Genomic DNA, 14,773 nt, shown 5'->3' on the forward strand with positions numbered 1-14,773 from the left:
GCCCCACATCACTGCAACCAGGAAAACACATTCAGATCAGACCCAAAGCAAGAGGAAATAAAGGGAGAGGGAGTAGGAACCGGGTGGCTATGTACGGAAGATGGGGGTGGGGCTGGATTCCATTGAGCAGATAATGTCAGCTCTTGATTGTCCCTCTATCCAGTAATTATTCCATGTCCCCTTGCCTTTGTTCTAGGCGTGTTGCCACCATCAGCGACCAAGGTGAGCTCCGGAAAAAGATGTATTTTCATAGTGTGAGTTCAACACATCTGAGCAGGTAAATCTACTGCCCGAAGGCCGTGCTGATTCCATGTGCTGAGAGGGTTATGAACAGGTTCTGAGGGATCGTGAATTCCTGGCCCATGGCTGCAGAAGTCAGAATGGGATTTTGGAATGTCTCCTTTTGATATTTGCAATAGTGCGTGTTTTAGGTGGGTGTTAAGAGAAGTTCACTTCGGTGCATGAGAATCAGAGATAAGGGACGTGGGGGATGTCCAGGGATCAGGGGATGCTGGCTTTGTGGGGAAACTTCTATGAGATAATCCCCAAAGCAGAACTGTGATGTGCCCTTTTGGACTTTTTATCTGGAAGACAAGTGGTTGGTGGCTGTCGCCATTCTCTTGGCCACACGAGGGCCTGACCGTCAGCCGTCTAGGGAACGTGGGCGATGCATTCTCTTTCTTTAGGGGTAGGGGTAGGGCATCCTACCCCTATCCCCAGACCCCCTCTGCACATAGCTAAGTGAAAAATGACTCTGGATGATAGGAATGGATCTAAGGGACGGCTCCCAGTGAAAACCCAAGAGAAACCTGCGGTCAAACAGGAATGTGGGGTTTTGGAATCTCCTTGTCTTCCGCCCTAGTAGTCACGGGCCACATCCAGGCTGGAAAATGGTGCCCTGTGCCCTGGGTTTCCAGCCAGTGGGGTAGTGCTAACACTTATGGCAGGAGGAGGAGATGCTCCCAGCCCCTCGCTTCATGCTGGAGCTCTGCCTGCTCCCGCAGCCCAGGAGCCCCTGGGGCCCGCAGAGGATGTAGAGTTCACCAGTGCCCACAAAGCTGCAGGCCCCACTGCTCTTGAAAACACTGGTGCCGCCCCCTGGGCAGTCGGTCCTCAGCATGGGCGTGCCGACCACACATGGCTCGCACAAGACAGCACCTTTTGAGCTGCTCACGGCTGTGGGAACAGGAAGGGAGGCTCAGGGCCCTGTGTGAATCTAAGGGCATTGCCCTTAACTGTCTCAGCCAGGCCCTGCCCTCCACCTGCTGCTACTTACCTCCAAGGACTCTCCCATCCCAATTACCAACTTGTGCGTCTCCCACACCAGCCACAAAGTGCTTACAGGTTCCCCACGTGCTTCTCCTCTTTTCCCAGAGCCTTGGCTTCTGCTTCACCCTTTCTCAGTTTCTGCTTGTCTGAGCTTGCTTCAAATCCTCTTTCTCCAGAAAGGCCTTCCCTGGTTAGTATGGTTCCTTGCAGCTTCTGGGCCCTGAAGCACTGGGACCGTGCTGCATCTCTGTTCCTCATTCTGACTCCCAAAGACTTGGGTAGTGCTACAGGACAGCTTCTCCCTCCAACCAGAAGCCCCTGGCATACTGGGGGTGGTAGGCATGCCGAGGTCTGGGCAGGGGTGCTGTGTCTATGTTGGGTTGATCAGCCCCCACGACCCTAGAGCCCTTGGGGACTATGCATGTACTCACAGATATTCACGGGCCCCACACCTTCACAGAGCCTGGGGTGAGAGGAAAAAGAAGACAGGAGGTAATGGCATCAACGAGGACAAGGTCATTCGGCGCATGGTACCCTCCTTCTCCTGCCTGCACCACAGACCATGTTCACGAGAAGGGCCCGTGGCTGTGTGCTGTTCTGGATTTTCCATGACTGTGGGATGGGCAATAGCAGAAACAGCAACCAGAGGGCAGGAGAGTATGCACACCTGGGGCCCATCCTTGACTAACCTCTGCTCCTCGCCCTCCAGCAGGCGCCTGTAGGTGGCGATCTCGATGTCCAGGCCCAGCTTGGAGTTCATCACCTCCTGGTACTCCTTGAGCAGGCAGGCCATGTCCTGCTTGGCCTTCTGCAGGGCGGCCTCCAGCTCGGCCAGCTTGCACTTGGCATCGCTGACGGCCGCCTCGCCCTGCTGCTCCGCCTGGGTCACTGCGGTCTCCAGTTTGCAGCGCTGGGGAAGAGGGCACAGAAAACATTATTGGGGAGCCCTAGGTTGACTGTCAGAAGAATAGAGAGAACATGCTCATTGTGAGATAACAGAAAAATGTGTGTGTGTGTGTGTGTGTGTGTGTGTGTGTGTATCTGCCCCCGGTTCCCGGCACAAAACTCTTAAAACTCTTGTAATTTCCCACGTAATAAAAGTACTAGGAGCATCTTCTGTTCCAATATTTGGTCTTTGACCCCACTTCCAGCCACAGATTTCCTAAATTCCTTGAAATTTCCTTGGTGATAGCATTATCTTTTGTTCTAAGGAGGTGACCCTGGGTGAGCTTTTGGATAACGCCTGGGAGAGGGCCGGTCACCAGAAAGACCAAGCCATGATTAGAGGCTTGGGATTTTCAGCCCCCGCCCCCATCCTGCAGAGAGGGGAGAGGGGCTGGAGATGGAGATGGTGATCGAGCCTGCCTGCGTGAGGAAGCCCCCCAATAGTAAAACTCCCGATAGGACGGGGCTCAGAGAGCTTCCAGGCTGGTGAACGTGTGGAAATGCGGAAGCAGTGGTGTGCCCAGTAGGCGTGGGAGTTCAGCACCCCCCCACACACCTTGCCCTACACCTTTTTTTCATCTGGATGTTCAGCTGTATCCTTTATCATATCATTTTATAACAAACTGGTAGATAGTAAGTAAACTGTTTTTCTGAGTTCTGTGAGCCGCTCTAGCAAATTAATCGAACCTGGGGAGCGGGGTTCCAACTTACAGCAGATTGGGCAGAAGCTCAGGTGACAATTTGGAGTTTTGATTGGCATCTGAAGTGGGGCAGTCTTGTGGAACTCGTAAAACAGCCCTTAGTCTGTGGGATCTGACAGTATCTCTAGGCAGATAGTATCAGAATTGAGTTAAATTCTGATTGTATGACACCAACCTGGTGGGGCAGCATTACTTGGTGTGGGAAAAAACCCACACATCTGGTGTCAGAAGTGTGGTGAGCGTGACATAGTGTCAGCGTACAGCGTAAAGGAGACACAGGGTGAAGAGTGAGCTTGTCCTACAATCTTGTTTATATGACAGACTCAAATCTGCTGTAGGTTTCATCCTAGGATTGTGACATCTGGTTCCTCTGGGGACGGGGACCAGTTCTCCTGTCTATAACATCTTAAGGAGATCTGAGCATTTCTCTTAGATACGCCGAGCAATTTCTTTTGGGCTAATCGATTTTAAGTGTCTGGTCTTCCCTAGCATAGGAGACTAGGATAGGTTTGATTTTATGAACTCTGCAGAGTCACCTTGAATTTCAGAATCATAGAATTATAGTCTTTGGGTTGGAAGGGACCATGGAGACCATCTTTTTTTTTTCCTATGCTCCCATCTACTGAAGAACTCTTGTTATTTCATCTTTGACAATAGGTCGCCTGGCCTCTGTTGGGAACCTCACCATTTCCCGAGGTTGGTCCTCCTGTTGTTGGTCAGCTCTTTTGTAGAAAGGTCTTATGCCCTCTTAGTCGAGGCAGCACAAGTTTATTCCCTCGTCCACAGCACTTCCAGGGAGTGTGCACCCGCCCCGCACAACCAGGCAGTGGGTCAGCCTGGGATGGGCCCTCAGAACAAGGTCTTTCTGGCCTCACCTGGGCTTTGACATTTTCAATTTCTTGCTGCAGCTCCTGGATCAGCTTGTTCATTTCCAGGATCTCATTCTTGTAGTCGCAGAGGTTGTCACAGTGGTTCCCAGCAGTCGACTGCAGTTCCTCATACTGCGGGGACCTAGAGGTCAGAACCCCAGTGCCCCGGCCGTGGCACCTCACTGTCCCAAGTCTCTCTTCCTGTGACTTCCTGGCTCAGGTGCTCTCTGGATTTTTACAGTTGTTCTGCTCCCCATCCTTTTTCCATTTCTGGTCAACTTTGTTGTCCTTTCTGTGATGCTCCTTAGTCCTTTCTCACCCCCCAACTCTGAACGGTCAGTTTATTAAATTTTCTTCCAAGCTCCCAGCTCCCCTCTCTGTTTCAGCTGTTCTGTGTCTTCTCCTTTTCTCTCTTCCCCAGAGCCTGAGGGCTCCCTCTCCTTTAGATATCCTTGGACCTCAGAAGGATTTTCCGTGCTCAGCCTGGGATGATGAACAGACCAAGGCCTGTGAACAGACCATGTCTGCCCCCAGGGTGAGTATGTTTGTATATCTCCTCCAAAACAACGGAAAACAAAATGCAATGTTACCTCCTATTTTGGCTTAACACTTTTTTTTTTTTTAACCTTCCAACCCTGAAGCCAATCTCTGAATAGTGTGTTATAGATGACATATATAGATTTTTTTCAAAATTAGCCAACTTAAGTTTTCTGCATATAATGGATGGGAACATTTTGCATAGAAACTGTAAAACAAGAGATATAGCACAAAAGCCTCTTTGGTTCTTTGGTTATTGTGTGAAAGCCTGTAGTGGCCTAATCAATATCCATTCTCCTTTTCTTCAAACAGAACTCTGCTTTTTTTGGGGGGTGGCAATGAACCCAGGTAAGAGAATATTGCTCAGCCTTCTTCTCATCAAGGAGACCTATGGCCCTTGCTGGATAGAGTTTCCAGGAAAGCTCTTTGAGGTGGGGAATGACTCAGTTGGCACGTTTCTTTTACCCCCTGTTCTTCTGGCCTGGAATGAGCGTGTGAGATTGGTGTTAGGCAGCTGTCTTGGGGTCTGAGGCAACCATGAGGACAAAGCAGTACCAAGGATGGCCAGATAAAAAGCTAAAAGGAGCCTCTGTCTCTGATGGTGACACAGAACTCCCATGTCATCTGTGGGTAGTCTATTCCTGTGCTTCAAGTTACTTGAGAAAAATGTGAAAGCTGAATTTAACTATTTTTTAAAATTTCTGATTCTCACAGCTAGATACAATCCTTAAATAATAGAGTTGTCTTTCTGGTTCTGATTGAAGAGGATGGGTAACGGATGTTGTTTTCCTTGAGTCCACCTGACCGATGGGTGGCCCAGGAGAGCAAGTGGAGAGGGGGGCCAGATGTGGTGAAACCTGTTGTAGGTGGGCCACAGACTGAGTCACTGGGAACTGACTCCAGGCCAAGGTTGATACCTTTGATCACCCCCGATCCCTGGGCAGTGATAACTATTGCTTTCAGAAAAGAGTCCAAAGTCCTCAGCTCAGCTCTGCAGATCGGCTGATCTGGCCCCATGCCACCCCTCCAGCAGCATCTCCTACATGGTGCCTCACACCAGGCATTCACGTCCGTGTTTCTGCATCTTGGCCCCTGCCGCCCCTCAGCCAACACACGCTCCCCCCTGCCTCGCCACCCCATGCTCTGCTTACAGAAATCAGACTCGGCCTTGAGCTCCAGATCAAATGCCAATGCCTCTGTCTTCCCTGACACGTTTCTTCTTTCCATCGTCATACTCCCTTGGCCTGATGCTCTACCTTAGCAGTCACTTCGTGCTGCCTGGTTTTTCTGTGTGATTGGGTTACATGTTTGTCTCCCAGCAGACTATAATCTCCTTGAGCACAGGGACGATCTGACTCTTAGTATCCTCGTGGTGACACACACCTCAGTAAGGCCATCCTTCCCTGGACACCCTATTTAAAACTGTATTCCCACAAGACTCCCTATGCTTTACCCTGATTTATTTTCTCCATAGCATGCCTCACCATCTAACATACATGTACTTATTTGTCTGGCTTGTTGTCTGTCCTTCCCTTGCCCCTGCCTCTAGAATGAAAGTGACACAAAGGCAGGGATTACTGTCTGCTCTGTTCCTGGCTGGAATTCAGCATCTAGAACAGTGCTTGGCACATAATGGATGCTCAAGAAACAGCTGAATGAATGAATGAATGAATGAGTGAGTGAGTGAGTGGATGCATGGTGCCTTTCACAGATAGGGCAGGTGAGACTGAAATGATACTCTTTGTTAAACCAAATTGCCCTTGGGGACACCAACTGCCCTCCCAGCAAGCCCCTAATTACACAAGTCTGGGTCCCCTTAATCATCCTTTTTGCTGCACCATTGGTACCCACTCCATGCTATTAGTCTCCTCCGAAGCCGTGAAGCCCAGAGCCCTGTTTGCCATTGTTGCCAGTTAGTATTCCTTGAATTCCTTGAATTCACTTCCAGGCAGTCTGCAGGTGAATAAAGCTGGAGCACCCTGGCATCCTGATGGTAGGCCTGAGCTATCTGTGAGGTCCACTCCCACATGCTCCACAGGCCCCTGGCCTGGGGCCTGGCAGAAACAACAGGGGCGGGGGTTACTGGGATTCCCTGTCTCTGTGGCATGGCATGACTCTCTCATTAGCTCCTCACCCACTTTCTGGGGGAGAGTGGTCTGGGGCCTCCATTCCCCACCCGGCTCTCACCCGGCACTGGTACCAGGCTTGTGCTTCAGCTTTGCTATGGCTGACGATTTCATCGTACTGGGCCTTGATCTCAGCAATGATGCCATCCACATCCAGCTCACGGCTGTTGTCCATCTTCACAATTACGGAGGTCTCTGAGATCTGAGACCGGAGAAGGCAAATCTCCTAGGGGAGGGGTGAGGACAGGTGAGCTCTTTGAAGATAAAGGGGGAGAAACTGCTTAGACCTTCCATAGCAGCTTTACACAGGACTTTGCATAGCTGTCCCGGGCCTTCCATCACCAACCTGCTCTCCGTCCTCCACCCTCTAGTTACACAGAGACCCAAGAGCCAAAGTCTGGGTGATCCAACTTCCGAGGGCTTTCACTGCCTGAGAACCAGCAGTCCCACACTGATTTCTTCACATGCTCACTTTGCAGTCTGCTTGCCCTGAAATGTACCCACTGCGCTGGAGCTTTCCCATCTCATCACCCTCACAGAACTGGCCCCGGCTCTACCACCTATGGACAGTGCGGCTACAGGTACCTCCTCATACAGGCCTTTCAGGAAGTTGATCTCCTGGACCAGAGCCTCCATGTTGGTCTCCAGGTCAGCCTTCATCAGGAAGACCGTGTCCACATTCTGCAAGCACAGCAGTGACAGCCATAACCTGGGGCTGGGGGAGCATGGGAGGGCCACCCCTCTGCCAGCTGGGCCACTCCCAGCAAGCTGGTGGCAGGTGGCAGGTGTGGGACCCACTTTTCCTCATTTAAGCCCATGTGAAAGTGAAGGGGTCACAAAGCCAAAGATGGAGGGAGGGGTCTCCAGCCCCAGATCCCACACCTGGGCCTGTCACCTTCTTGGGAAAGGATCTGAAGGGAGCGGGGTTTAAAGGAGCCTTAAATGAAGTTTCTCAGAGCTCACTGTGTGAGCCTTGGGCCAGGAAATACCTAGCTATCTGTCTGAGGAATCATGGTGATGGTTTTCATCTTCTGGGGTTTGAGTCAGAGTTTTTGTTTTGTTTTTGTTTGGGCATTAGCCACGTCTCCAGCTTCTTGGGCAGGTGTAGACACATTCCTAACTCGCTTTGGCCACGTGAGCAGGCAGGTGGAGGTAAGATCAATCACTCCCCTTTAGCACATGGTGTGTGCCACTGGCCCTCCTCTTTCCCAGGGTCACCAGGATCTGAGGGGTGAGAGACGCTTTTGCAGGTGGGTGGGCTGCAGGCATGTTTGGACATAGTGCAGGGGCTGCATGTCCCGAGGCCAGCTGGGCCAACTCAGGGCGCTTCCTCCCTCCCTGTGCCATCTTCCCTCACCTTCTTCAGGGTAACAAACTCATTCTCTGCACAGGGCCTCAGGGACAGCTCTTCTTCATATCTGGTGGAATGGACAGGAAAAAATGTTTTAATCAGCTTGTGGGGCTTAGAAGGGGTCTTGGTATCAGGCCTGAGGGAGGGGGCTTTTGGGGTGCCAATCTGCCTCTCACTGACTGAATGCCCTAAGGAGTCACCAGGTGTATCCTCTGCCTCTGGACACCTCTAACGCCTCCAGCCATTTGGGACAGATGATTACTATTGTAGCCTCTCATTGGTCACTTTGCCAGTTTACCCCCCTCCCAATCTCTGTCAGCCTGTTCCCATGAGGGGTCATCCTCTGGGAAGCCCTGCTTAAGGTGTCTTTCCTTCTTTCCTGCTGCTAAGGAAGCTCACTTCATCTGGTCGTTTCCTCTGCGAAGGTGGCAAAACGCTGGCTGCCTTTTGCTGGCACAGCTGTCTTTTCTGAGTTGTTCTGAGAGTTGGCTGCGGTCACTGAAATCCCAGCTGACCCTGTGCCCTCCTTACCAGGAGAGACCTGAGCCTGGCCCCCACCTGCAGCTCAGTTACAGAGGTAGCAATTACCCACTTTACCAGACCCATCGACACAGCCCAGCTATTTCCTCGAGGCTCCACGGGAGCTCCTCGCCCACTCACTGCCTGCACACCGCCCCTGCCCCGCCAAGCAACAGACTCAGGCCACGGTGTTTGTCCAGAATGACTCAGTTTGAAGAGCAACATCAATCCCTTAAAAGCTTCACTGGGCTTCCTGATGCCCGTCCTTCCTTCTTCCAGCAGAACTTGGCTGCAGCACGGACACTGGGCGCTGGAGCCTACAGCCTAGGTTTGAATCCTGGCTCGACATGTGCTAGTCGTATGACTTTGAGTAAGTGACTTGGTCTTTCTGTGTCCCAGTGTCATCATCTGTAGGGTGAAGATAACACTGGTCCTGCCTCGTGGGGCTGTTAGGAGTTAACACATCACATAAGTTAATATCTGCAAAGCTCCCTAGGCCTGGCGTAGGATATGGACTGTGCAAGTGTTGGCTCTGCTTGTTAAAATACCGCCCAATCACATCCTTCTCCTATCGTCCCACTTTTAAAGTCCAAAGTCCTCATCCTGAACTGCAAGCCATGTCTCCTGGCCACCTTGTGTCTTACCCCTTGAAACGGCATTACTCCTGCTGAAAGAGCTGGCCTTCACGCATCTCATGACCTTGTCACATCTCACCTGTCACAGTCTGTTTGAGTCGTCCCCTCTTACTTGGCACACTCTGGCCCTTTCCTGTCACCTGTTCCCGTCTCTTCTCCTTTTCCAGGGTCGACTTTGGACTCCTCTTTTATAAGAAGCAACCAGAATGAAACATATCCTTTAAGACCCGGAGTAAATGGCACCTCTCCCAGGAAGCCTTCCTTGGTTCCTTTTGCACTCTCACTCTCTTAGAATTCCTGTCCCCTTCTGCCCTGTGCCACCTTGTAGCTGTTGGTGTGTGGACACAGAGGTCTATGCTTATTGGACTGGGGCATCTTGAGGGAAGGAGCCAGCCCTTTCCATCAGCCATGAGGAGGCTTGTGGTTGGCATAATCACCATGAGTGTTTCCCATGTGGCTCCACTCTGCTGACCCATGTTCCTTATGAACCATGACTCTTGGCATAGTCACACTGTTTATTGTCAATGGAACTGTGTCTCTGTCAACCCTCTCCTACCAACATGCTCTCCTTTGGAACCCTGGGCTGGGAGAGGCCCACCTAGGACCATGAGGCAATTTATCTGAGCCTTTAATTCTTGTAAGCACTGGATCTACTAGCCTTCAAGCTTGTCATTAACATGTGCTTATCAACCACCTTCTGTCACTGTGCGTCAAGTCTGAGCTGCAAGTCTAGCAGGCTACAGAACCTTCACCACAAAGAAGTGGAAAGGGAGACAGAGAACCTGTCAAAGAGACGGGCTGATGATTTCCAGCTGTGAATGGAGGATTGGCACAGCCAGAAGTCAGGGGGTAAGAGAAAATGTGGATATATTAGCCTGGATGTGATTTGAAGAGATGCCGAGAGGGGACTTATTAGAAGAAGGAACAGGGGGAGCAAAAGCTTGGAGGGAAGAGGGTTTGGGGAATAAAAAGTGGTTCAGAAAATGCAAAGGGATTGGTGGAACATAGGGCAGAACAGGTGGTTTGGAGCAGAGCCCTGAAATGCAGAAATGACAGGAGAAAAGATTTCGTTTTACATTGAGAGGAAGGGTGAGGGCCTTCCTTAGGCAGGGCGGCGGGAAGGGAAAGGAAGACATAGGCATATCCGCCCTTTCAGAGCTTTACTTTGTGCCACGTAGGCAGTATCCTAGATGCTCTGCCTATGTTACCCCACCTAGTTGTTCTATCACCTAATGACATCGTTTTATGCTTCCCTAAAACTTTTTACAGGTGGGGATGCTGAGGGCCAGATAGTAGCTTACCCTGGGCCCCCTGGCAGGGTGAAGGTGGAGCACACTCACTTTTTCTTGTAGCCCTCCAGCGCATCCTGGAGGCTGCAGAGTTCCGACTGCAGCCTAGCCCGGTCCCCGGCCTCACAGTCCAGCTGCCTCCGGAGCGTGCCGATGTAGGCCTCAAAGATGGGCGCCATGCTGCTCTGGCAGCTCCTCTGCTGCTGCATGAAGTTCCACTTGGTCTCCAGCAGCTTGTTCTTCTGCTCCAGGAAACGGACCTGCAGCCAAGAATGAAGTGTCATTGGCAGCTGGGACCCTGGGAACCAATGGTGTGGGGGCAGTGGCATCAGTTTCTGCTGTCTTTACTGACACACAGCTGCGATTTTGCTAAAATTGACAGATTAGGGTCTCTGCGTAGACTGGCACCTGAGGTTATGTCTCTGTGTCTCCCCTGCCTTGGGGAGCGTAAAGGACCCACCTACCACTCAGGGTTTGCACATTGTAATGGAAAGAGTGCTGCCCCATGAGGCCTGGCACAGGTCCTCCTTCCCACCCTGCCTACCTGCCTGGTTCCAGCCTTGTAACCTTGGCCGGGCCACCCATCCCTTTAAGCCTTGCTTTCTTCCCTCAAGCTCCTACTTGGGGCTGTGCATGGGAAAAACTTTACAGATCTTTATACTAACTCCTCTCATACCTGAGAGGAGTCAGGCTTTTTTCGATTACAGCCCAGGGACACTTCGGGGAGAAGGTCACATCATAGGCTCTGTCCCAGGACTTGAAGATCTTTTCACCAACTCTGCCCCCGCCTACATGGCTACATCCAAAAAAGGCCCTGTCACAGTAATGTGGAGAGCTCCTGGCCCAGCTCCTCCATTTTTGTGGCTTGGAAACCAAGATTAGGAGAAGTGGAGTGAGTTGACCACTGTCACCCAGCTTGTTGCTGGCAAAGGGAACGCGGTCGCCAGTCCTCGCCCCTGGGATTTTCCATACTGTGCATTGTCTCTCAAGAAAACCGCGGAGGAAGTAACGTTGCCGACTTCTGGTCAATGGCCATGTTCACCAGGGAGCTCTCCAGAGGGTGGTGTGGTGTTGCTGACAGCCAGGGCCCACGTTGTGAAAATGAGTTTACAACCAGAACTCAGGGAGCTTTCGAAATTAAACTGTAAGTGTAACAGTTCCCATGTGCTAAAACAAGTACCCATGTGGAGCATGTTTGCCTGTATTACCTCCTTTAATTTTCCCACTATCGTAACTTCTTTCCCTTCTGGGCAGCAGGGTTCCTGAGGCTGAGAGGTGAGTAGTTTGCACAGGGCCTCAGGGTAACAGTCAGGAGTGCAGCCAACACCGAGGTCCTGACTTCCAGCCCAGGACTCCTTGCCCTAAATCTTGGGGTCACCAGAAATATCGGCTCAGCCCTTGGCATATGTTCTAACCCCATGAGACTTTCTGGGGTATGGGGACAGGCCCAGAAGCCGCTGAGGGTGACAAACCAGTTCAGGGCCTTCCAAAGGCAACAGGTCACCTTTCCCCGAAGGCTTTCAGAGCTGTGGCTTGGGGGTTGACAGACATAAGACTTTGGCCATGACCACCTCTTATCCTTAGCTCTAACTGCTGCATCTTCTCCTCATCCCAAGACTAAGCTGATGGCAAATGCCAAGGTCACATTTCCCATTCTGGCCTCCAGACGCAAGGGTCTCGCCAGCTTAGGCACTCAGAAAGGGGCTCTATAGTTAAAGCCTCATCAGGAAGGGCAGTTCTCTGTCTTTTAGGTTGTTCCTTTCAATATCCATCATTGCTTTGAAAGTTCCTCTTATAGTCTGACCTCAGGCAATGTTGGTGATTTTATCAGATAACATCCAGAGAGAGAGGACATATTAAAAAAAAAAAAAAAAAGACCAGCAAACAGAAATGTTTTGTGCCGAGCCTGATCTAACCAGCTTTCCAGGATTAATGGTCATGGACTGCCGAGAGACCAATAGATGAACCGAGGCTTCTCTATTGTCAGCCTCTTCTTGCTCCCTCGGGTCAGACACAAGGTGTTCTCTGCATCCCATGGTCCTGGACCATTGGACCCTCCCTCTTACCTTGTTGATAAAGGAAGCAAAGCGGTTATTGAGGCACTTGATCTGCTCCTTCTCATCCCTCTTCACCCTCTGCACGGTCGGGTCAATCTCCAGCTCGAGTGGGACCAGTAGACTCTCATTGATGGTGACAGGGGTGATGCAGGCAGAAGGACCACAGGCAGCCCCCAATCGGTATCCGAAACCAGGTAGGACACACCTGGATGCAACCTGGGGACTCCCGAAGCCCACATTGCACAGGCTCCGTGAGCCGAGGCAGCCCAGGATGCGGAGACCCCTGCCATCCCTGGGCTGGCATGGCTCCTTGCTCACTGCATAGTGGGTGACCATCCGGGGGAGGATGGCTGAGCATGAGCTGAAGCTCCGACTGCCACATCTGGAGCCCTGCTGAAAGGAGCCACACGACATGGCAGGAGAGAGAGGCAGAAAGACAGGCAGGCCCTGGTGGGGAGAATAGGAGGTGAGAACTATCAAGTCAGCTCAGCTCCCACCCTTTTATCTGGTGGGGGGATGGAGGGCTGTGCTGGGTCAACCCCCCCAATCACCATTAAATCAGGATTATGAGCTTGGGAGATTGGCAGCTCTAAGTACCCAGTGGATAATTAGGGTAGCAAAGGGCAGAGAGAAGGAGCCAATGGTCAGTGCTGGTGGTCACTATAAAAGTCTCACGTGTCCATCTTCCTTGTTTACTGGGGTTATGAAAGGGTTTCATCACCAGACAGATATGTTTGGCATATTCAGTGGCTCAGCCTCAAGGAAAGGGAGAGTTGGGACTTTACGCCATTTTATAGGAACTGAAGCATGAATTATATTCCCTGGCTGCCCTGGGATTAGAGGCCAAGTTAGATATGCTTGAGGCTGCTTTGTTTCCTCAAGGCTGTTTTTATGTGCTTCTGCAGATGCTCCAGGCCCCAGTGCTCTCCATGAGCTCCTAGGTGATCCTAGGACTTCCCGGGGGGTGAGGGAGACTTTTGGGTGGGAGAATCTTCCCTAAGCATGCTGGGCCCTGCATCTCTTCAGGCCAGGTGGGGTGCTGGCTCTGGCTCAGCGAACCCTGCCCCACTAGGACTCCTGAGGTCATAGGCTCCAGACATAGATCTTGTCTCCAGGAGCTTTTTAGTCCAGAAAGGCCTCAGGGGACTCAAGAAGAGATGCTTTGTGCTTGAGGACAGGAGAACAAGGCACGCTCCCCCCGGGACTCTTCGGCCCTCCCCAAACATGTATTGGTGTCAGCCAGTAGCTCGTGGTTCCACGTTGCTTTGCCTTCCCTTCCTTCCCACCCCATCCTGAGCCTCCCTGAGAGCCTGCCTTGACCTGAGGACATTTCTGGGGACAGTCGCTACCCTCAGGAATTAGTCAGGGGGATGCGAGACACAGGCCTTCTCTGCCCGCACCCAGGTCACAGCTCTTTGGAGAGGCTCACCACCCGCCCCCACTTCTGTTCCTTCCCCCTTTCCATCAGTCCCATCAGCGAAACTGCTGCTGCGGCCGACAGGTCTTTCCTTTCCGTACTGTGCCTTTTTTTCCAGGTCAGAACCAAATCAATAATACTAATAGAAATAAGATTTACTGGGTGCTTACTATGTGCTGGGGCCACCCTGAGCTCTACATTCATTATCTCATTTAATTCTTACGACAACACCATGACTAGTTTCTCCTTTGCAGATAAGAAAATTAAGGAGGGGAGTGGTTAAGTAACTCCCCCAAGCTACCCAGCTTGTTCATGATAAGCCTGGGATTCATTCTGTCTTCTCTGTCCCTCAGCTTCCCCACCTGTAGGTTAGGAGATTGGAGTGCGAACATTTCTTGTGCTTGGAAATTCTCAGTCTCACTGTGACATTTTACAATGTCTTCTTTCGTATGATCTTGACTTTAGGTCCTAGAATGCTGGGGAGGAAAGATTGGGGCTGGGGGAAGTGAGGATGTAATAAGAGACCATCGGCGATGGTGGGGTGTGTTGGGGGCGGGGATTCTCACTGTGTCCTGGAGGAAGCACCACAGAGCCGGGTCCAGAAGATGCTGTTAGTGGTGAAGGTGAAGCTGAGAAGTCAGACCAGAGAGCAGACCCCCTCCGGATTCCCGCCAGAGGACATGAATGAAACAGTGGGCAGACCTGTGAGGGCAGGGCTCACTGGGGTGATGTGGACATGGGACCGAAGCCGCTCCCCACCCCCGGGCCACGTGCAGGCCAGAGCATGGTCTCGGTGTTTGTGTTGGGCTCCCTGGAGCCCAGGCTCAGAGCTTGGCCACAGAGTGGGACGCACTGGATTCATTGTAGGTGGAAGGTACCTGCTCCTGGACAATACCAGTTCCAAGGTGTCCTCTGAGTGTGAGATAGGACACAGACTCAGTCAAGACCTACAGAGCTCAGTGACATTTTATTGAAGCCATTTCGGGAAATAGGTAGGCACAGGGAGCAGGCAGTTGAGAAGGGTTTGAAACAATCGGAGCGGGAGTGACTTTTTTCTG

At 51.7% G+C, this 14,773-nt stretch overlaps 1 protein-coding gene across 1 annotated transcript; it reads right to left on the reverse strand.

The window, feature by feature from the left end:
• Positions 1-931: 931 nt before the first annotated feature.
• KRT82 (keratin 82) lies at positions 932-12,793 on the reverse strand. Its single transcript, XM_033117676.1, has 9 exons — positions 12,308-12,793; positions 10,293-10,501; positions 7,805-7,865; positions 7,033-7,128; positions 6,509-6,673; positions 3,791-3,916; positions 1,959-2,179; positions 1,701-1,732; positions 932-1,176 (listed from the first exon to the last, which is right to left on the reverse strand). Exons 1-9 carry the CDS (start codon positions 12,710-12,712, stop codon positions 932-934), a joined length of 1,560 nt encoding a protein of 519 aa, XP_032973567.1. The 5' UTR covers positions 12,713-12,793.
• Between the last annotated feature and the right edge of the window lie 1,980 nt (positions 12,794-14,773).

Source organism: Rhinolophus ferrumequinum, chromosome 10 (genome assembly GCF_004115265.2).
Source record: "Rhinolophus ferrumequinum isolate MPI-CBG mRhiFer1 chromosome 10, mRhiFer1_v1.p, whole genome shotgun sequence".
In the NCBI taxonomy this organism is placed as follows: domain Eukaryota; kingdom Metazoa; phylum Chordata; class Mammalia; order Chiroptera; family Rhinolophidae; genus Rhinolophus; species Rhinolophus ferrumequinum.